This window comes from Mastigoproctus giganteus, chromosome 8 (assembly GCF_048544385.1).
Source record: "Mastigoproctus giganteus isolate SK-2022 chromosome 8, ASM4854438v1, whole genome shotgun sequence".
Classification (NCBI taxonomy): domain Eukaryota; kingdom Metazoa; phylum Arthropoda; class Arachnida; order Uropygi; family Thelyphonidae; genus Mastigoproctus; species Mastigoproctus giganteus.
Window position 1 is genome coordinate 146,170,853 of NC_143582.1, and position 25,046 is coordinate 146,195,898.

A 25,046-nucleotide genomic window follows, 5' to 3' on the forward strand; every position below is an offset into this window, starting at 1 on the left:
TGGGAGGTACAATATGGTCACAGAAGCCGATGTGCCAAAAACTAACAAAAAAAAATAAATAATAAATAATAATAATAATTTTAAATCAAATTTTTAGTTTCTTTATAATTTTTAAATAATATAACGCTTTTTTAAATTTATTAGCCATGAAAAGACAGTCCAATTTATTAATTTTTTTGGAAAAGAAAAAATAAATAAATCTGCTTCTACAGATTCTGTCAGTGTAATAGAGAAAATTGATTTTCATAGTGAAGTTATTTCTTCAAATAATTCTACGAATACAAACATTGATAACGAGAATATTATAAATGATCAATATGTTAGTTATGAAGTGGAACAGCAACTACCTGATTGTTGGAATGAGAAGCAAGCAATTTTTTTTTTAAAACTCAGTACAAGTGGCTATACATCCAAAATGGAAAATTAGGTTGTTCAACACCTAAGTATAAAAACTTAGGTGTTGAACAAGAAAAACATTGTCATGGTTCAAAAGAATGGATGGAAATTAAGGTAGAGCCGAATGGAAAGAATAAAAATAGTAGACAGGCATCTTTGCGCAAAAAACTATCCATTCATGATGAGTCAATGGCACATAAAAAATTCTTAAAAACAAAGGAAGAATCACAAAGGCATGTACTTCCAAATGTCATTGACAAACTGAATGATAAAGAAATTCAAACTACTGCCAAAATTTTTAATTCAGTGTAGAGTCTTGTAAAAAGAAATCGGCCAATGTCTGACTTACCAGCTGAATTGGAATTACAGAGTAAAAATCGCGTTGATATAGGAGTTTCGTTGCATTCCAGATTTTCGGGCATTAGAATCGCTGAACATATTTCAAATGAAATAAAAAAGGAAATCTTTACGAAAATAATAGAAAAGAATGCCAAAATCTGCATAATAATCGATGAGTCGACAACATTATCCAAACAAAGTGTCTTAATTCTTTACCTATGTGTTGAACTTGCTGAGCCTTGTATGATTTTTATAGATCTTATTGAATTACAACAGACAACCGCTGAATGCATTCATGCCAGCGTAATTACAGCTTTAAACAGCTATGGTTTTTCCAAAAATTATTTAAAAGAAAATCTTACTGGATTTGGTTCCGATAGTGCTAGTGTAATGTTGGGGAAAAAGTCCGGTGTTTCAACCAGACTTTTACAACAATTCCCAAACATCATTATTTGGCATTGCCTGGCTCATCATTTGAAATTAGCATTAGATGATTCTATAAAAAATATAAAAGAAGTGAATCATTTTGAAATATTTCCAGATAAACTGTATGCATTATATCACCAATCTCCAAAAAACCAACTTGATTTGAGGATGATTGCTAAAGAACTTGATGTGGAAATTATAAAGATCGGTTGTGTGTTTGGGCCACGATGGGCGGCTTGTAGCTTGCGAACAGCAATTGCGGTTTGGAGGAATTATCCTCCTCTGTGCAAACATTTTGCATCTGAAGTTAAATATTAGGGATTATTAAATCGACTTTTAAATCTTGAATTTCTTAAAGATTTAGCACTAATGATCAACATCCTGCAGGAGCTCTCTTACCTTTCAGAAGCTTTACAAAGTCATAGCATCACAATAGTAAAAGCAGATAAATTAATTATTCAAACTATCAATGCTATTGATAATTTGAAAAACTCGGAAGGAAATTATGAAACTAAAATTGAGAGCATATTGAAGCCGAAAGAATTTGAAGGAATCAAAATCGAAAGTAAGAACACATTTAAAAAATTACCTCGTGACAAATTATTAAACTGCATTGTTTTATCCTTAAAGGATCGGTTATTAATACAACAGAGCAATTTTAAATTAAAGAAAAAAACAATGATATCATTGACGATGAGGAATTGAAAGAAATTTTAAACGTATGCTACCCAGAAACGTGGAATATGGAAGAACTTTCCTCTCCTTGGCAAGAGGGTGAAAAACGAATAAGAAATTTAAGTTTTATAATAAAATATGAAATAAAAATTAATGATTTCAGAGATTTTGTCGAAGACAGTTTATGTTTAAATTCCAGTGAAATTCCCTTATCAATTAAAAAAGCCAGAAAAATCCTTGAAACCATTGCAATTAGCAATGCTGAAGCTGAGCGAGCTTTCAGCGTAATGAATAACATTGTGACAATAAAAATAACATCTTTGACAATTAAACACCTTGCAGATATGATGACCATAAATCTAAATGGAAAATCATTGCTTCAATTTGATCCAGATCGTTACATCAAATCGTTCCTCCATAATCATCACTCAGCTATTAAGCAAAGCAGAAGATTGGCAACACATATTAATAGAGAAGTACATTCTATATGGCAGTTTTTGGAATAAATTTTTCTTCTATATTTGTTTAACAATTTTTTTCAGGTAAGCTGTGATTTTTTGTACCTTTTCTAGAACAGTTTGTGTTTTTTCTAATGTAATAATTGTTTTTATATTCTAGAACGTTTTGCGATTCTTTATGTTATTTGTGTTATGGGAAATATTGTACGTTATTTTTTATTCGCAATATTAAAATTTTATCATAAAAAAAAAAGTGTGTGTGTGTTTGCATGCATGTTGGAAGTTTGAAACTTCTTTAGAATCTTTTGAAATGTTTACTTTTTGACATGTTGAATTAGAAATTTTTTCTGTCGAAATTTTTTATGAAATACGGTAGAGACGTCATCCGGAATCCACGGATGACATCACTTCCGTGACCAATCAAATTTACTGAGCAGAAAGTCGGAAAAACTGCGAGCCCATTGTTAAAATAGTCACAGCTCACCACTGAGCGAGTGGATGGGTGAAATAAGGGTTTTTTTTTTTTTTTTTGGCTGATGCTATATAAGCCTGCTTTCTTCCATCATGTGCCTTTGCTAATGCTAAAATTTGTCATAAATATTTTTTTATTATTCATGTTCTTTCATTTTTAAAATCAGTTTGAGTACCCCCATTTTCAATTGTTACTTCCTTCAAAATAATTTTGAATTAATTTCGTAATTACTGCAACAAAAAACATTTCTAAATGTGTTGCTGCCTAGGCAATATCTAAATCCTTTCATTGTAGAAATTTCAACATCAAATTTACACCAAAATTTTCCATATTTTTTTTTATCCTAATTGCTTCTGGTTTTTTCTCTTTTTGTAGTATCCAAATGATTTTGTTTAAAACTTTCAGAATATCCCTATATCATTGTTTTACTGCCATTAAAGACGAAAGATGACCAGCCACCGTGTAGGGTTTAGATTTTTTAAAGTAACGTCTGATTCACCACAATATGAAGATAGCAAGTCCCAACGACTGATTCTAGGTCTAAAAAACACAGATGCTTTTGTACAACTGCAAAATACTTTGATATATCTGGGATACCATTAACTGCATCATTCACATTATTATGAGCAGTGCAATAACATATAATGCATTTGGTTCCATTTCTTTTATGCGGGCTTATACCCTGGAATAAACCTCACTCATAGTGTTTACCCCATCATATCCTTGGCCCCGACATTTAGAAAGATCCAAACAAATTGACAAAGATCCAAACAAAATGTTATCAGTGTGTTGCAAACAGTCGTTGTTATACCTGCAACAGTTTGATTGGTTAAGTGAATGACGCCAAGAAAAGAATGCTCAATTTTTAATCCTGTAGGGTTTATTTCCAGTTTTGCTGTTGTTTAAAAATTTGACATATTTACAGATAATGTTCAGCTGATGTTTTTTTTTTTGTCATGTTCTGAGTTGTGTCTAATATGACAGAAAAGAAAGAAATCTTTTATTTCCATTATTATTATTTTTTTTTAAATGCAAATTCACACATTCTATCAACTCATTTTGTATTTTAGGACTTAGACATTTTGATGTGCCAAATGGTAAAGTTAACACTTGTCTCACAGTATCATCATGTTCGACTAAAAATTTTACATCAGACAAAAAGTTTCCATTGTATGTATCTTTCAAACTCTCTCAATGACCTCAAAATGTGATTGAATTTTTTGATAATTTTAGAGTTATTTTGATAAGCTGCTCCAAAACTTTATGCCAAAAGTTACGTTCTTGTCATAAATTCTCTTCTGCATTTTTATCCAAACATTTGTTTGCCATCCATAATTCCTTGACATAACAAGTTTGCGACAAACTTCTTGAGTACTGCATACAGGTCTGGAGGTCTCATTTAAAAGGATATAGAGCTACTGGAATATGTACAGAGAAGGGCAACACGACTGGTGATAGGAACAAAGGGAAGCTCATACCAACAAAGGCTTCAGTTCTTGTCTGGAGACTAGGCACCTGCAAGGTATCTGATTGAGGTGTCAAAAGCTTTGAATGGCTTGAGAAAACTCAAAGCTGATGGGATTCTTCCTCTTGCTCAGACTTTTTTTTTTTTTTTTTTTTAATGAAAACTTTAAACACAAAAGGTATCAAAAGGAGATGGGGGATGCCAGAAACATTGTTCTGGAGACTAAACATGGTTTTCACTGGTTGATGAGAGTCATCTACCACCTGGTTGTTAGTTCTAGTAAGTATAAGTATTATATTATTATTACATGATAGCATTATATTATTAGTGTTATATTACATTAGTAAAAATACTAGTGGTAATGTGCATGGGTTGAAAGAGATGGTGGGAGATGCTGGAAACTTTGCTCTGGAGACTAAACTTGAGTTTCACCACTTCAAGCCTCCAATACGCAAAGTCGTGGTATTGCACTGGTTAATGAGAGCCATCTACCACCTAGAATGCACATGAAAGGACATACAGTATATTCAAATTAAGGACGAATGGTTGCAGAACAGATGTGCGGAAGTTTGCCTTCAGTTAACGGGTGGTTGATTGCTGGAACAAACTTCCATTCATTGTTGTGGGAGTGGGTAGTCTGAATATATTCAAGGAAGAACTGCACAAGCTATTGGAGGGGATGGATAGGTGAAATGAATTTTTTTTTTTCTTTTGGCTGATGCTGTTTAAGCTTACTATCTTGCATCGTTTGCCACTATTAATACTAATAATCATCCTTTTTTCAAATATGTCTTGTGGGTGGGTGCATATGTCATCTAAAACAGTGTAACAATGCCAAAAGTGTTTTGTTTAACCACCCTTTTAAAGCCTTAAACACGTTGTTTATACATACAGATTCTTATCTTCCAGATGCCATAAGATCCCCATTTTTTTTTCAGTAATTAAAAATCCTATATGCTCTCAATTAACCTCTTTGCTCTTCTCTGCACCTTTCCAACAGATTTGCATCCTTCCTAAAAGAAGTTTTCCAAACAAAACTGTATGCAATATCCAAGATGTGTTCTAACCATTGCTTCATACAATAGGTTAATCACCCTTTTCCTCTCTCAAAGTTCATGTATAATCATCAACAGCCTATCTACACCTGCTCAGAGAACTTGGAATAGGTGATATTACTCCTAGTTCTTTTTATGTTATCAACTATGTCAAGTTTGGTGCTACTCAAATTTTATTATTCTAAGACTACTCCTATCTAAATGCAGTATATCTTGCATTTATCAATGTTATAACATTGATAAATACAAGATACTCAACCAGTTTTCAGCCCACTTGACTGGGTTATCATTTGGCAAAAAACAGAAATCAGCCAAAAAACAAAATTAGCTGTTCATGATAGTTTTTAAATCTATTTTAACCTAGGAAGCTGTAATCTAGGTAAGAAATAAAGAATATGATCAAAAACTAGAAGCTCTTCAGAAATCAGTTTTAACAAGAGTAAATGGAATTTACTGATGTCCAATCAAAGGTAACTGAAGTACTTAAGGTGGTGTTGAAATTTGAAATGGATGGGAGAAGGGAGATCAGCTAAAAACAGATATTTGAAACAAAAATGAATGGGAGAAGGTCTAGAGACAGACCAAGTGAAAGATGCATCGATGGAAACAAACAAGCATATGTGAAAAGAAGAACAAAGAAAAAGAACAAGAAATAGGAGAGCAAGGAGGGAAAATAGTAAAGGATACGAGGAAAGACTGTATATGTGGGCTACAGAGCTTGACAACCAGGCACATCAGAGGTGACCTGATTGAGCTTTATAAGGCTCTGAGAGGGGTTAGTAAAATGAACGAAGGCAGAATTTCCATTGTTATAGAGAATTTCAGAACTTGGGGGCATAAATTCAAATTACATGGGGAGAGGTTTAGATTAGATTGCAGGAAGTTTTCTTTTAGCCAGCAAGCCGTTGCCTGGAAGGTTACCTTCACAGGTAATTGAGGCTGACAGTTTGAATAAATTCAAAGGTCGGTTGGATAGTTACTTATGTGAGGAGGGAAAAAATAATTATTGTTTTGTCAACTTTTTTTTTTTTTTTTTTTTCTGGCCATTGCAGCAAAAGCCTGTGACTTCCTTGCACTGTATTGGCTATTACTATATAGTATTTGATTGTTCATGTTCAAGTATTCAGCACTTTTCTGTGGTTTGCATAAATTTGTTTCCTTTTTAATATAAATTATTTCAAGCGATATCTATTTTTTGACTCATAAGCAAATGGTATTAATACTACAAAGCCCAACCTGCTCCACTCACACAAAATTAGTTAACTATAGACTCAATCAAAGTGGTTTCAGAATTCCTTCAATCTCCAATGGCATAAGATCCCCAGACCTCTCCAAATAAGTAGAAAAATAACCCCACACATAACAGAAGACCAATGGAGAGATACTAAAATTTAAAAAATGGTATCCAGTTTTTTCTCTTCTAACCTTATTCTGCATATAATAACAATAATAATCTCCTAATCAGTGCTAGGAGTGGATTCTGCTAGTTCAATTTAAAACAGACAGTCAGCTTGATGTTCACAGGGAACATATTCCTAAAAATTGCCATGAATATCAAAACTGTGGAATATTGGGAGGGGTTAGGCCCACCTACCCCATCCTTTTTTCCATCCCATGGAAAAAAAGAGGGGAGTTAGGTGGATTTTATCATATAGAAATTACTTATCTCATGCAAACATTCATGGTCAATAAGAATTATGTAATATACATGTTTATGATAAAAAAAAGTAAACATGAATACTATAAATATGTTTTATATAAAGAATAAAATGCAAAAAAAAAAATTATCTCGCCAACTGCAATGACATTAAAAATATAATGGAGGGTAGTAATGTGGGAAGATGGATTATACAAATGTGGAGTCCTCTTGAAGTTCTTTCTGAGAAGATAACTTTCAAGAGTCTGTAGAAGAAGAGTTAATCTTAAAAAAAAAAAAATTCATCTTAAAAACAAAAAAAAAAAACAAAACTGTTATGGATATATGCTCCATCTTTCATTGCAAATCCATGTAGTAGGGATTTGCAATGAACGAGTTACAAGTTTTTGTCTCTGACAAGTCTCTCCTTGTAAGAAACAAAAAGGACCTTTTATCCTCTTTTAAATTTTAGACTCCATTCCATCAATTCAATTACGTTAACAGCCACAGTGATATGTCCAAAATCTCCATGCCCGAGACAGCTGAGGTTTTTGAATCATATCATACTTTTTTCCCTCAAACTGCTTTCACCTTTCTTTCTTTGAGATCACTGAAATCCTGTTCTCCCACAACCATGTGTAACACTACAATCCTTCCCACCTCTTCTATATGAAATGCATTTCAGGCCTTTTGCTACATCAGCAAACAGCTTCCTCCAGCAAGTCAGCGGATTGAGTTCATCTAGATTCCTTTATTTTTGTTATACAGTCAGCAATGTTGTACTTTTATTCCAGTAGTTAGTTCTGATTGACATAAAGGAATCATTCTCCATCTGGTTAGGAATTCTAACCAATGTGCAGTGGGTGCAGTACAACTTAAATGTTAAAATAACACCATGATCTATCAGTTGGATTGAGATATTAACCACCTAGAGACAAGTAGGTATATGTGGTGGGAATGTAATACAGGCTTGAAGAAATAAAACATCCATGAATAATCAAATAGGAATAATGTACAAAGACATAACCTATGAATAATCAAAACCATGAATATTGAGAGTATATGATAATATAGTTTTCTATAGACATTCTGTTATAACAGCACTTCCTTTTAACAATACTCTTAATAATAATATTTCATTTTTAATGATATAAATCCTGAAACTGGTGATTTTTATAGCACACATACCATTTTTACCTTTAACAGAAAAACTAAGTACCTCCATGTGTCATTAAAAATGGCCACTACTATAGTTAAATTATACGATTAGCACAGCTTTTAAGATTGTTGGTTGGTTAGTTATTTGGTTTTTAGGAGCAACTAAGGCCATATTGCTCCGGAAATATGCAGTGGTCATTCCCTGACCTTTCCGCATCCTCCGTATTTGGTGGTGATGGGCTCGAACCCTGGTCTAATCAAGAAGCGTGTGCTACGCACTATTGCTCCTTCCCACCTGGCTACGGAGGCACCTCTTTAAGATTGTACTGTACCACTATAGTTATTTATTATTATTTATTTATTTATAGTTATTTGTCATTATAAGCATGCTCATATTTCCAATATGAGCATACATATAACATTGCAACTAGTACTGTGACAGTAATAATCTTGATACTCATAATGGTATCTTAACTTGAAATGCAAAAAATTTTGAATTATTAATATATTAACAATTTATAATTGTATATTAATAATACTGAATATATTGATATTAAATATATTATATATATTTAATAATATATATAAAATATATTAAATATATTAAAAACTGAATTAATAATAAGAACAAGAGAAAGAAATATAGCAGTATAATATAATATAATATAATATAATATAATATAATTCTTGCAGTATAATATAATTCTAAAATATATTAAATATATTAAAAACTGAATTAATAATAAGAACAAGAAATGTAGTAGTATAATATAATTCTTGCTTTTCTTACCTCTCCTGTAACCAAATACTTCCCATCCCATGAAAATGATAAAGTGGTAATTGGATTCTTGGAAGTGCTGATGATGTGACTTTGTTTATTCTTCCGTACATTATACAGAACCACTACACACCTATAAGTAATAAAGACCATTATTTTCAGTTTTTCAAAACACATAACAGTGGTCATATTATATTCAAAAGTTCTAGAGCCATGCATAGCACAGATCATACTATGTTAACTCGTTATTAAAATTCATTACTGAGTTAACTATGAGTTAACACAGTATGTTCTTCAGATTCTGTGATACATCTGTTTAGCAAGTGGATATCTTCCTTAACAGACTTATCATGTGGTTACTGCAAGGTTAGTCTGCACTGCTTAAGCACGCCATGTTAGGCTCCAAGTTTTGCGATTTCTTCACATATTTCTGAGTGATTGAATGGGTGAGAAAAAATTAAAATTTCAATTCCATGTTGAGGTAAACATGATATTACTTCAAAGTTATCATGCATTTTTTTTTTAGACTATATATAACTTACAAAAGTAATTTAATATTTGCACATACCATAGTGTTATAAACCACAATCTAGCAACGCTTCCCACTGTATAAGCTACTTTAACCTAACAACACATGTACTGGGATAAAAATTACCCAATGAATCTTGAAAATAGTACCTTCTAAACATGTGCACACAGTCTTCCTCACTCTTTTGTATCTTTCAAGACATTTCTATCAATAACATACTGAGGATTCTTGGGTTGCCCCGATACAATGGAATTATAGTTAACTCCCATGAAAATACATTTGTTTAGTGCACAAATAAATACCCCATGTATATATTAACATTTCCAATATATATATATATATATATATTTTTTTTTTTTTTTTTTTTTTGAATATTAAGCAAAATAGGGAAAATTTATTCATTCATTTCTTATGGAGACAGTACATCTGAGTTTGATTAGTGTGAATTTTTTTGCAATGCAGTGCCTATTGTGTACACCTATGTTTAATACCATATTTTCTGGACAATAAGATGAACCCACATTTTAGAATGCAAATTTTGGTAAAAAAATATTCTATTGCATGCATTTGAAAAAGAGATTTAAATGCTTACTAAACAAAATGTCAGTATAGAAAAATATTTTTATTCTTCATATAAATGACAAAAATTTGTAATCACTACTCATTACTAATGTTATGTTGGAATTCTTCAAATTGCAGCAGTTTCACTGCTATCAGGGGAATCTGCCAATTCCAAATTTCTTGAAAATGGCAACTTCTTCGCATTTCACTAAGTTGCACAAATTTCTCACCCTTCTACATTCCTGTAAAATTCTTGGTTGCTTCATTCACCCTGTTGGTGTTGAATCATGATTTCGTACCTCCATCCAGTTAGTCCATTCTTCACACACAAATGTGTTAAAGGATTTGTTAACTGAGATGTCCAATTTGAGATCGCTCAGGATTACAGCTAATCTAGTGTTTAATTTACCAACCATACCTTTCTGTTGCCTCCACTGTGTGTGTGTGTGTGTGTGTGGTTTGAAATGGTCACACACTAAAAAAAACTAGCTTTTCAGAAGTGCCACCCAGATATTTCAACCATACTTTCTCTAGCCATGACTAGAGATAAAACATCGCTGTGAGTACCAAGCATACCTTCAGGCTATAAAATGCCCAAGAGTGTCTTTTGGCATTAATAGATCCCAGGTACTCTTTTTTTGTTGTTTGAAAGCCCTAGGTACTCTTCATTTGTTGTTCCAGAGCTCTAGGTACTCTTCGTTCTGGGGCCTCACTACAAATGCTAATGGAATCCTCTCTCTTGTGCAGACTATGCATGAGGAACATAAAAAATTCAAACTGAGGAAGGATGATTGCAGAACAGGTGTGTTTGGCTTCAGCCGGCAGATAGTTAACTTTCAGAACAAACTTCTATCTGGAGTTGTAAAAGTAAGCAACTTGAATAAATTCAAGGAAGAACTAGACAAAATATTAGAGGGGATGACAGGTGATATGGGAAGTCTTTTTTTTATTAAATCTATTTTTTTGTTTTTAAAGAAATTTGAAAGCAGTTCTGTAAATCTGACATTGAAGGTATTTACAATATTTATTCCAGCACTAACTTTCTTGCAACACTGACTTTAATAACATTAAAGATTTTACTAACAGAATAAGCCAGAGATGGAATTTATCTTAGAAATCTGTATTTAAAAATTTGTTTGTAGGAATTTGAGAGATGGAATAAAATCATTGAATTCTATTTTTTCAGGATCCTGCTTTTTCGTGGGCCCTGAAAACTTCACCAGTGCCTTTGTAGACCAGTTCACAGTGCTAATGGAAAGATTGCACTGAAGAAATAGGAGAATTTTGGGCAATATATTACAAGAAACAAAGTGCGCCTTCTGGCCTAGAAAATATGGTATTGACAAGTCTTTTTCAAAAATACAGATTTTTGAAAAAAACTTGTCAAAATACATTATTTGTTTCTTATTTTTGTATTCATGCCTATCCACGCACTTTATGTCCCAAACATATGTTTTGTGATGTGCAGATTCCTACCTTAATTAATAAACAATAAATTTATGTGTGGTGGTAATTTTTTATCCTACACGTGTGCCAAATTTTCAAGTTTTCCCAACTTCTGCTGACAGATTAAAAATAAACATGGTCAAGAGATAGACTTATTCACAAATTTATTACTGGTTGCACCATGATGTAAGTCCGTGTGACTGCTAATTACAGTTAACTGTTGTATTTATTGTCAGAATTGTAAACTCCTTTGACCTAGTGGTCGTGCCACATCATATAAAGGGTAGTTTTTTTTGTTTGTTTTTTTACAATTCTGTATCTGCAATAAGCTAGTTGTAGAACATATTTATTTTTATTTTATATTATTATTATTATTATTATTATTATTATATAATTAATATTATTATTATAATAATAATATTATTATTATTATTATTATTATTAGCAATATAGTTCAAGGAAGCCTGAGGCTTATGCTGCACCAGCCAAAAAAAAAATTGCCGCGTTACTCTGAGAGAGAGAGAAGTAGAAATAGTTCACCTAGAAAGAGAAGAATGATGATATCCAGCTCATGACCCTGGGTGTGTCAAGCCCATACTAACCAGATGTGAGCCCCTGGGGATGTATTCTAGTTATAGATTATTATAACACATCACGAAATTTGAAGGAAAAAACTTAAACTAAATTGGCCAAGTGATTAATATGATTCTGGCAGTGGCAATACCCAGAAATATTGCTATGCTGTGATCAGTTAGACCAATGGTTTTCAATCAAGGTGCCACTTAATTTGGTTTAAGTTACTTAAAATATATATTTTTTAAAATTTATATATTTATTTCATTATAAAAGGTACATCCTTATTATTGTGTACAATAAACCACAATGATAGTATTTACATATGTCAAGTGATCATTCTATTTACAATTCCAAAATAAAAAATAAAAAAATACAAAAAACCTCACATTATAAAAGATAAGTTTCATTACATACAATATTACGTTATGGTTAACTTTTGTGTATATATATATATCATATAGTTTTTTAATATTATATATACATATATACACACACTGGTCTGCAAAACTTAAGGACCAACACTATTTCTAAAGGTTACAACCACAAAATCAAATGAAACAGCTTGTGGTGATTTGCATAACTGTGGCCATTCAGTAGAAAGCTTGTGCACATACAAAAATTTGAATCGTGACGAGAGGGCTCACATAAACAGATAAAAGCAGCAGTTCAGCAGTTATGTGCAAATTACCAAATGGTGAGCACGACTGTTACAGCCATTTGATTGGTTTAATACAGTGCTACAGACAACGAAATGGCCAGTAGACAACATATGGATGACCTTTCCCAGAGTCGAATAATTGGGAAGCTCGAGGAAGGTCGAAGTGCAAGGAGTGTGGCTGCAGAGTTCAGTATCACCCATAGCATCATCTCACGTGTGTGGTCGGCCTTCAGAATGGCAGGTACAGCTGTTCAAAGGAGCAGTGGTGTTGTCCACGAAAAACAACACCCAATGATGATGGCTATATACTCCTACAGGCCAAGAGGGACTGACACCAGACAGCAGACATTGAGATCAATTGCAAACCAGCTGCATAGGAGCACAGGACGCAGGATATCACAGTTTACTGTGGCCAGGCAACTCCAAAGCTGAACTGTTTGCTAATAAGGATGTTTTAACACCTGCCCATCAGAGACACAGTTTACAGTGGTGCATCGAACACAAGGACTAGACAGCAGCACAACGGGGTAAGATACTCTTACTAATGAGAGTAGATTCAGTCTTAGCAGTGATTCTGGACGTCAGCTAATCTGGCAAGAGGTTGGCACACATTATCACCCTGCAAACATCACTGAAAGTGATCAATATGGCAGTTGAGATGTTCTCCTCTGTGCAGGCGTTATCTTGGATGGATGTACACAACTCCAGATACTGGAAGGTGGTACTATAACTGGTGCACGCTACTGTACCTGAGATAATCCTTCCCCATGTGTGTCTGTTCTGAGGTGCCATAGGCCCCGTTTGTTTGTTATTTGGAGCATTAGCAACTAAGGCCATATTGCTCCGGGAATATGCGGTGGTCATTCCCTGACCTTTCTGCATCCTCCGTATTTGGTGGTGACGGGCTCGAACCCCGGTCTAATCAAGAAGCGTGTACTACGCACTGCTGCTCCTTCCCACCTGGCTACGGAGGCACCACATAGGCTCCGAGTTCGTGCTTATGGATGATAACACCATACCCCATCGCACTGCAGCTGTTGATATGCTTTTGGAAAGAGAGGACATTGTTTGCATGGATTGGCCTGCCTGTTCTACAGATCTAAATCCCATCGAACACATATGGGACATTCTGGGGAGATGCCTAGCAGCACGTCCACACCCACCAGAAAATGTTCACCAGCTGAAGATGACGCTGACAGAGGAATGGATGATGTTACCACAAGAACTTATCAACATTGTTCTAAGTATGGACAGGTAGTGCAAAGCCTGCATTGACATTAGGGGCAGCCATATCTCCTACTGTGGACCACCTCTTCTCTTTGTTCCATCTTTGGCAGTGATGCATCTGTATCATGGCAGCGATTGCCATTGCTGGTGCTACATTGCCATTTTTGAATAAAGTCCCTCTGTACTGTTTTGTTTTCGTTGTTGTGTCCATCATTTCTATACCTCACGAGGTTCCTTTGGTATGCTTTTATATATACAGGGTGTTTCAGTTAAACGTTTCAGAACTTCTAAGAGGGGTAGGGTACATCCTGACCACTCGAAATCATATAGCAATGTGGGGTCGGAAATGCTTTCCTGAAGCGGTGTTGTACACAGAAGCACCATAAAGAAAAGAGACCGTAAGTGAGAAATCATTTTAATAATACATGAAAAGAAGCAAAAGGTACATGGATTAAAGTAAGTGTTCGAAGTTTCTTCCATGGGCTACAATGCACGCCTCACATCTCCGACGCATGGACATCCGAACATTCTGGAATACTCCAGGCGAATTTCGAATTTCTTCGGCAGCTACTGCGATTCTTGCAACCAGTTCCTCAGCATTGTCAACAAGGGTGTCATAAACTAGCGATTTCATATGACCCCAAAAATAAAAATCAAGACATGATAGGTCGGGTGACCGAGCAGGCCAACGCATGGGACCACCACATCCGATCCACTGTTGACCAAATGTGACATCCAGGTAGTTACGAACATCTCCGCTATAATGGGCAGGGGCTCCATCGTATTGGAACCACATTGTCTGTTGCGTCGATGCAGAAATCTGTTCATCTCTCAAAAGTTGTGGCAATACTTGCTGCAGAAAGATCAAGTAGATAGGTCCGGTTAGACGACACGGTAACAGGTAAGGTCCGATGAGGTGATCTCGCAGGCCAACGCACGGGACGTGGTGGTCCCGTGCGTTGGCCTGCTCGGTCACCCGACCTATCATGTCTTGATTTTTATTTCTGGGGTCATATGAAATCGCTAGTTTATGACACCCCTGTTGACAATGCTGAGGAGCTGGTTGCAAGAATCGCAGTAGCTGCCGAAGAAATTCGAAATTCGCCTGGAGTATTCCAGAATGTTCGGATGTCCATGCGTCGGAGATGTGAGGCGTGCATTGTAGCCCGTGGAAGAAACTTCGAACACTTACTTTAATCCATGTACCTTTTGCTTCTTTTCATGTATTATTAAAACGATTTCTCACTTACGGTCTCTTTTCTTTATGGTGCTTGTGTACAACACCGCTTCAGGAAAGCATTTCCGACACCACATTGCTATATGATTTCGAGTTGTCAGGATGTACCCTACCCTTCTTAGAAGTTCTGAAACGTTTAACTGAAACACCCTGTATATATGTATGTATGTATATATACACACAGAGAGAGAGAATCGGATCTAACAGGCAGAAAATTGTGTAGGGGTGCCACAAAATAAAATAAATTACTTAAGGGTGCCATTGTTAAAAAAAAAGGTCGAAAACCACTGGGTTTTCGACCTTTTTTTTTTTCAATGGCAGTTTACGGCACCCCCTGGCCGTATTTTGCTTGAAGCCCTCCCGAAGTCACATAAAAACCTAATTTTTTTTCATTAAACACAAATGAAAGTCAATTAAGAACATGACTCCTCTTATAACTGTCTTTTTTTTTCTTCTAAACACAACTATTTTTCTCAATTCACGCAACCTTCTATTTGTCACATGGCGAAACACGATTAGCATACACTGGAGTATAGGTCAAATTTTTTTTTATTAAATTTCAACATTAAAAAAATTATTTTTTTTTTAATGTAGAATATATTTTTTTTAATGTAGAACAATTTTACATTCTACAAAACTCAAAAATATATACGTTTCTCAGCTGACTTCAGGATAGAATCTTAAATTACATAAATTTGTATTATTATTACAGTTTTTACAATCACTTTAGGAATTTTATTATTATTCCTATGTTATATGCATATAAATTCCATCTAACTACCATTGTTATCGGTAAAATAAATGTCTTAATAAAAAAGGAATCGTCCGAACACCAGCTAAATCTCGTGGCCATTTTCGCGACCACCAGAAAAAAAACTCTTGGGAACCACTGGGCTAGACTATGATTTACAAGACTCTGGTTCAAAAATAATGTTCTTAAAAATCCCAAACTGTAAATTGCATCTATCAGGCTATAAGTAAATAGTTATCACAAAAAACCTTGTACTATTTTTTTTTTTTTTTTTTCGTAATAAACAACATTTAAAATTTTAACATTTCATTCACAAAATAATGTAAAGGATGTGAATTTTACGTGAAAAATTTTCAGGACGGTTTTCAAATCATCGCCGCGGCAGAATGAAAAAATGGGTATTCTATTCGAGGAAGATAAGCGTATTTTCAGTCTACATTTTGGATTCCAAAAATGAGCCACCGAACATAGTATCCTCCATTAATAATCCATAAAGGAAGGCATTAACTTTTTCAGAAGGAAACATAAAATTTGTACATAACATAATTATAAAAAAAAAAAAAAAAAAAAAATTATTTTGTAAATACAGTACGTAATATTTCTTTATTCCACTATTCTCGATGCGATGCTCATCGTTTCTGAATTTTGTACACGCAACAAATAATAAAACACTTTACGCGAAATACTTTACAGCAAAAGCCTCAGGCTTCCTTGCACCATATGGTTAATGATAATAATCACACCGAGTAGTAAGATATCTTATTACTCTGTGATAATCAGTACCGTAAAGATTTTAGTAGAGATTTACTAACCGTCGATACACTTGAAAAGCAACAGCGTTTGCAATTATGGCAGTTTCCACAAAAAAAAAAAAAAAAAAGGATCTAGAATTAGATTGTCTAAACACAGTCACTTGGTAGTCAGCAGGAACTTTAGAGAAAACGCACTTCGAATGAGACTAACTACGAGGCATCTAGAAAAACACTTGTTCCCTTAAATTTTGTTTACTTTATATTAACTTGGGAAAGCCGGACTGACTGGCTTTATTTTTCTTTAGCGAATTTTCGTTAAGCATTTTTTTTTTTTTTTGTCATTTTATATCCTTTTATAAACGTCGTTCTTCTATATCAATAAAGTATTAGATGGTCAGTACTGTAGATATTTAGTGGGACATGTTGAAGTTATTCAGTTTTTCATCTATTAATTAAATTAATATTTGTGTATGTGGTACATGTAAAGTGACCAGACGTCCCGGATTATGTGGGACAGTCCCAGATTTACTTATATAAACTCTAAAAGGAAGGGGATGAATCTGATTGGTCCACTTGATATTGATAGTTCGACTGTTGATGATCTTGCTCAGATAACAAACAAACTGAATGAGTATTTTGCATTTACATTCACACGTGAGCTAAATTCACATATTAAGGATTGAAAATGCCAGAAGGTTATCAAATTATAGCAGGGTGCTTAATGATTTTGTAATAACTGAGAGCAAAGTGGAGGAGAAATTGTTGGAGTTAAACATAAGAAAGGCATCTGAGGTGGATGGGATCTATCCGGTTATATTAAAGGAGGCGGCAAAGGAAGTAAGCAAACCCTTAGCCATAATTATGAGAGCATCCTTGGACTCAGGGGAAGTCCCCATGGACTGAAGATGTGCAAATGTATCCCCAATTCACAAAGGGGGATCGAAAGGTGACACGAGTAATTATAGACCAGTTTGTTTAACTTCTGTTCCGGGTAAAATAATGGAGTCACTGGTTAAAGATGCATTGCAGGATCATCTAGACTAGACAGCATGGATTGTTAAGGGAAAGTCTTGTCTAAATTTGATTGGATATTATGATGTGGTTACAAAGGAATTGGATGCAAAAAATAATTTTGATATCATATACAGGAGCTCCCCGACTTACGTAAGGGTTGTATTCCGTGGAGCTCTACGTAAGCCGGGGAATTTCCCCCAGCACTTGGGGGAATGCTTGTGCAGCACTCGCAACTGTGCTCGCTGAATTGATTGAATCAAAAAACAAATGTTCGACGAACATGTAAATAGAATTATTTCTTGTATTTATTCACTTTTTTATCTCATGCACAGGAAAAATTACAAAAGCGTGCAATTTAAAAAAAATTTCAAAATTATAAAATTACAAAAAAAGAGAGGAGACAGGCATAACCGTCAGTAAGTTTTACCTCTCGAGCATCGTTGCCAGAATCGACGTCTTCAGCTGATAACTACGCCGCTGCAGAGGTTGAGGGCTGTGGCGATTTAGAAGGGGTCGGCTGCCCAACCTTACGAAAGAACATATTAATGGATGACGGGACGGTGGCTTTTTTCTTTTCATCATAGATTTATTTCTAGCAAGCAAGCATATTATTCACCCCTCTGTTAACTTTTAAGAATCTTTCGCTGTCAGGATCCATCTTCTCAAACCTCGCCATTACCGATGCAATTTTTACGAAATGCCATTGTCATCTCTCTGGCGATGAAACGTCTCTGCTGCTTATATGGTTCATCTTGAACTTCGTCAACATTTTCTTTCACTATTGCTGCCTGCAAGTCAATATGTTATTCATTAGATAATTCCTTGTCTTCTTCTTCCATTAACTCCTCCACGTCTTTGGCATCAACTTCCAACTGAAGTAGCTATGCAACCTTTACAATCTTATCTGTAACCTCCTCATATTATTCGTCTTTTTCAAATCCTTCATAGCCTTTTACGTGCCGTGGGCATATTTTCTTCCATGCGCCACTTAAACAACTTTTAGTAATTTCCGCCCAGGCCTTATTAATGTTTAAGATGGCCTGATAAATATTGTAAGATTTCAAAAAGTCTCTCAACGTAAAATTTTTCTCATCGTATACTGCAGACAATGCCTGAGCAAAGGTTGTGCATAAATAGTATGGTTTTAAATTCGAAATAACGCCCTGATCCATAGGTTGGATGAGTGAAGTAGTGTTTGGCGGTAGAAATATGACTCTCATGTTCGAATTGAAATCATCTAGATGCGTAGGATGTCCAGGAACTTGAAAGTAAATCTTGAAAAATCTTGAAAGTAACTTCGTTGTCTTTACAATATTTTTCAACCTCTGGAATGAAGCATCATTAAAACCGATCCTCAAAGATAGATATTGTTATCCATGGCTGTCTGGTTCGATCGGAAATGCACGGGTAGCGTGGCTTTATTGATGCCCTTGAATGCACGAGGATTTCCAGAATGGTACACAAGCAGCGGTTTTAATCTGAAATCTCCCGCTGCATTAGCCCCACGCAAGAGCGTGGCCTTATCTTTTGACGTCTTGAATCCTGGAATTGTACTGTATTTTCCTCTTTGGCAATGTATGTTAGATCCGGAATTTTTTTCCAATACAGAGCAGTCTCGTCAACGTTAAAAATTTGCTGTGTCGAATAGCCGCCTTCATCGATAATTTTTTCCAACACATCACAAAATTTCTCTGCAGCTGCAGAATCGGCACTGGCGACTTCACTGCATACTTTAACGTCGTGGAAACCAGTGCGATGCTTGAACCTATTAAACCACCCGTTGCTTGCCACGAACTTGGGTTGGTGTTCGCCGTACTTTTCCTTAATATCTTTATAAATACTTGTTGCTTTTGCTTGAATGGTCATTAAATAAATAAATAAATTTTCTGTTTAAACTCCGGGCCAACCACACTGATAACTTCTGTTCCGGGTAAAATAATGGAGTCACTGGTTAAAGATGCATTGCAGGATCATCTAGACAATACTGCAGCAATAATTCAGACACAGCATGGGTTTGTTAAGGGAAAGTCTTGTCTGACAAATTTGATAGGATATTATGATGTGGTTACAAAGGAACTGCATGCAAAAAATAATTTTGATATCCATATATTTGGATTTCAGGAAAGCTTTTGACACCGTTGCGCATGGAAGACTACTGTACAAATTGGAGCAGAATGGTATTAAGGGTAAGTTGCTACAATGGATAAAAGGATGGTTATGTGGGAGAAGACAGAGGGTGGTAATCAATGGGTGCTGCTCTTCGTGGACTAATGTTATTAGTGGAGTCCCACAGGGTTCGGTGTTGGGTCCACTGTTGTTTTGTGTATTTATCAATGATATTGATGAAGGTATATCAGGCTTAATGTCGAAGTTTGCAGATGACACAAAGGTTGGCAGGGTTGTTAATGACAGTAATGGCAGTGTGCTACTGCAACAGGATCTAGATAATTTGGGCAGATGGGCTAAGAAGTGGCAACTGAAGTTCAACCTTGACAAATGCAAAGTACTGCATATGGGTAGAAGTAACCCCAGAGGAATGTACCAACTCTGTGGTACTACATTTCAGGTGGTAGAAAATGAAAAAAGACCTGGGAGTAATTGTGCAGTCAGATATGAAGTTTTCTGAGCAATGCAGACAGGCTGCCAAAGCAGGTCATGGGGTTTTGTCAATGATATATAGGAATTTTGCTAGCAGGGAAAAGGAGGTGATTATCCCTCTGTATAAGGCAATGGTCAGGCCACGCCTTGAGTACTGCGTACAGGTCTGGAGGCCTCATTTTAGGAAGGATGTAGATTTGCTTGAGTGTGTACAGAGAAGGGCAACAAGATTGGTGAGGGGAATGAAGGGATCCTCTTACCAAGAGAGGCTTAAGTTCTGCAAATTGCAGTGGCTGGAGACTAGGCACCTGCGGTGATATGATTGAGGTGTATAAGGCCTTGAATGGATTGAGCACGCTGAATTCTGATGGGATCCTTCCACTTGTTCAGATTACGAACCTAAGGGGGCATAAATTCAAATTAAGAAAAGACAGATGTAGAATAGATGTGCGGAAATTTGCCTTTTGCTAGCGGGTGGTTAATTGCTGGAACAAACTTCCATCTGTCGTTGTGGAAGTTGATAGGTTAAATAAATTTAAACAGGATCTGGACAGGCATTTGGAGGGGATGGTGTGATTTTTTTTTTTTTTTTTTGGCTGATGCTGCATAAGCTCATACACTTGCTTTCTTGACACTACTGCTATTACTACTACTACTACTACTACTACTACGGTCAGAGGAGTTCATAAGGTAGAGAGAGAATACAAGAAACAGCACCGTATTCAGCAGTCACGGGCTTGAGCCCGGGTCACTCAAGGCACGTGTACTTATGCCCCCGTCGCTTGACCACTCGGCTACGGCGGCCTCGATTCAGGGGCACTCGCTGCTAAACTGGTTTTCCATCCATATTATTAACAGCTGTTCCATCTTCGATATAGTACCTGAACGCTGTCTGTGATCACTGTTGATCCTTTGACATGTTCTTTTATACGCGCACTGTCCTTTAAAATAGCATTCACTGTTTAAGCAGCGAGACCTAATTCCCTTGCAATAGATGCTTCGTACTTCTTAAGCATTTTCATCTTCATTTCTAAATCAATTTTGTTTCGTTTCCTGGCACTACCACCACTTGCACTTTTCGTTGGTCGCTTTCCCTTCGTCATTGTAATACGTAAATAGGAATGAACAGAAGTTTCTGAAAATTTGTTTTTTATATGATTGAAGATTTCAGTGAGAGGGAACACATTTCACCATAATAGCGTGAAGACCCCGGCAATTGCAGTTATCGGTATTATCGCAAATGCAATAAGATCGAGTTTACTACCCGTTTATAATTACATTTACGAACAGAAAAGCCCAATAAACCGGAAAGTGCAAATTGTTTTTATTGTTTTTCGGTCGTGACCTCCAGAAACGTGCTTTAGAAAATATCGAAACAATGAAGGGTAGTGCAATTTCCATTATAAAAATGACCTTTTTAGAGAGATAAATAGCTTAGTAATATAGCGAAAATTTCAACTTCCAAGGACTTGGAACGAATTACAAAAAGAAAACGTACAATATTGAGGTAAACTTCTCTTATTATTTTACAAATATTGAGCTTTACAGCTCTAGTTCAAATATCTAAAAAAAAAAAAAAAATCAGTGTTATTGGGTTCACATTACGATATTTTCACGATACCCCCATTTAATCCTACGGGATGCAGAATACGTTTCCAAGAATTTTTTAAGTTTGCACAGGCCGGCAAAAACTTACGTAAAGTCCAATTTCCGTAAGTCGAGTATTACGTAAGTCGGGGAGTTCCTGTACTGTACTCACTGCAGCGCGGTTTGTGATGGTTACAGGGTGAATGCATTCGCAGTGAACTACACGTATTTAGCCAACTTCGGTTTATTCTCCTTTTCTAACTGTTATTATAATCTGACAGGCTCAACGTTCGTCCAAGCTAGCGTACGGACGCCTTTTTAGTGCTCCTGGATAGTGAATAAAAATCAGTGTTAAAACAGTTAGTGAAACCAAAGGGATACAAGATTCGGATAGCGCATCAAGCGGTGAGTTAAATGAGACCTAATTTGTAACTGCCAGACAAAAATTCGCGCTTCTGCGAACATTTAAAAAATTCCGTTCGAAAAAATTTGCTTGGCCTATACTTAACATGGAAACCGGAAATCAGCCAACAACAGAATTTTGACTGGCAGTTTATAATTTTGAGGCGGCCTTACTCCCACAAGCTGGTGGCGACTAAGTGCCTTTAAATTTTGGAACACTGGGAGGCTGATAGTGATGATGGGGACACCTTTATTTAATTGTAGTATCAATAGCCGGCCTTAAAAGATGAAAATTTTGGCTATGCCTACTCACGTAGAAAAATAGAATCAACAACGGTGGCCATACTGCCTTCTTCCCGGCTGCCCTAACAAAGGAACTGGCGGGAACCACTAAGATAGCCACGGTGACGTCACGGGCTGGGGTTAACTCCGTCACCCCAAGACTCCCCGCCCAGTTGCCAAGACAACAGCTACACAACATGGCTGCCCCCATTGAAGGTCGCCATCTTGCCTAACGACGAACCTTCGCAACAGAACCTGCCCCTATCACAGCATCGGGACCTGACAATTGGCCTATATTTAAGTATGAATGAACAATACTATTAGGAACTCAGCAACTGTCAATGCAATCCCAAGAATAAACACCTAACATTTACCGCTTACGCAGTAGATAACATACATGTACACTGAGGTGCCACAAAAATAGTGCAAAGTGAAATTTTCATCCCCAAAGAACAAATGATGGTACAAAGAACCTTAATATGTGCCATAAGTTCCCTACCACAGGATCAACTGGCCTAGTCCATCCAACACAGTAGTAGTGCTGTCCGGGCCATTTTGGGCTATACACCGATTGAGTTTCATCCAGGAAGAACCTGGTAAAATTAGTGCAAACCACAAACAACATAACTTTGCACCCAATTGATCTAGAGGGACCAAACTAAAAATACACACATAAACAGAGAGGCTCTTTTGAAGGCTGCCAGTCACGCCCCCTAGCGGTATAATTCTTTTACCCAAAACTACTCTTCTTATAAATTACTCCCACTCCTAAACTAAATCTATCCCATGGAGGAATTGGAATCGAAATCCTCATCCCACATAACTATGCCTTGTAACCTCACCCTGTACAAGGATATCTTAGAGCCATATCAAAAAATGGATAAAGAGCTCCGAGCACCAAACACGGATCTTAAGGAGAACTCTCCTTTCAGGGGTGATCCCAAAGACAGAATCCTGGTCGAGGAATCTGATGACTCCTTCTCTAGCCCCACACGCACTGTCTGCTCTAAATTTAACTGGATCTATGAGCTTAGAACCAAACTAAGAGAAATACTCAAACTGAACTCATCCTCACTTTCTTACGCAAGTGCCTCTGCCATAGAAGATATCTTCGACACCCTGGAACACAAGGTCCTGGACCTCAGCGACCGACTCAGTGAAAAACCTACTCCCTCAGTGACACCACCCCAACCACCACAGCAAAGAACATACGCTACAGTGGCTACACCTGCCAAACCAACGAATGCACCAGCAGAAACCCAGCACGTTGTGATCATCAGGCCAAAAGAAAACTCAGACCTGAAAAATAGTGAGGAAATAAGAAAAGAAGTCATAAACAAACTGAAAGATGACTTCAGAAACATCAAAATTAAGTCGGTGAGAAGAGCCAGGGACAAGGGTCTCATAATCGAAGCTGCCACGGCATCGGACCTAGATTCCCTAAAGAAAAGCAAAAAATTCTCGGACCTGAAACTGAAGCTCGAAACCCCTAAGAAGCTAAATCCCAACCTAGTGATATATGACATACAAATGGATACCAGCGAGGAGGAATTCCTCCTGGATCTCTACCACAAGAATCTGTCAAACCTTGATATAGACTACGACACCTTCCTCACCCAAACAAAACTCCGCTTTAAAATGAAGGCACGCACAAAAGGCTGCCTACACTGGGTGCTGGAGGTCTCAGGGCTTATAAGGAAACACATCATAGAGGCAAACAAGGTATTTCTGGGCTGGTCAGCCCATGGTGTCAAAGATTTTACAGTAGTTTCCAGATGCTTCAGATGCCTAGGCTATGGACACAGTTCCAAGACCTGCAAATCCTCTGTAAATACCTGTGGGCACTGCGGTTCCCAGGGCCACCTTGTTACTGATTGCCCTAAGAAGGACTCCCCCCCATCCTGCCCTAACTGCAGAATACGGAAAAAGGATACCCAACACTCATATAAAGACCCTGGTTGCCCTGAATTCCAACGTGCCCAGGAGCAAACTAAGTTAAGGACAAATTATGAATAATACACAAATAATCAAGACAAATCCTAATGACTGTATTAATGTACTGCAACTAAACTGCCAGAGAGCACGCAACGTCATGAATGATCTCTCTAGAACCATATCTGAACAAAAAATCACTATCCTGGGACTACAAGAGCCCCACTCGGTCAGGGGCACCCTAAAAGGCCTCCCATTCGGCGCCAAAATTGTCTCATCATATCCCTCTACCACTGATATCGGCGGCAACGCAGTGACCAGGGTCTGGGCGGCCCTGGTTGTCATGGACCCACTGATTACAGTCACCAAACTGAACGATCTATGTACAGATTTCTCCGCATGTGCCTGCCTGGAGGGCTCTTTTGGCCAAGTATATATGGCCTCCATATATATGAGATGCAGTCAGAATTCTCAGCCAATTGAACCCTACCTAAATTACATAGAACAACTACTCTTCCGACTCCATAACCTCCCAATCTTAATCATGACGGATGCAAACGCAGCCTCCACACTGTGGAACAGCCCCACATCCAACCCGAAGGGAGATCTTCTAGAGGAGTGCATTATTAAAAATAA

The 25,046-nt window shown here is 36.5% G+C and overlaps 1 protein-coding gene across 1 annotated transcript in view; it reads right to left on the reverse strand.

Annotated features, from left to right (window-relative positions):
• The window catches only part of LOC150081900 (mitogen-activated protein kinase-binding protein 1-like), a 470,343-nt gene that overhangs the window by 393,960 nt on the left and 51,337 nt on the right, over positions 1 to 25,046 (reverse strand). Inside the window, exon 3 of the mRNA XM_090378972.1 lies at positions 8,871 to 8,991. Within this exon, the coding sequence (XP_090235098.1) occupies positions 8,871 to 8,991 (121 nt within the window). The remainder of the gene's footprint in view (positions 1 to 8,870; positions 8,992 to 25,046) is intronic.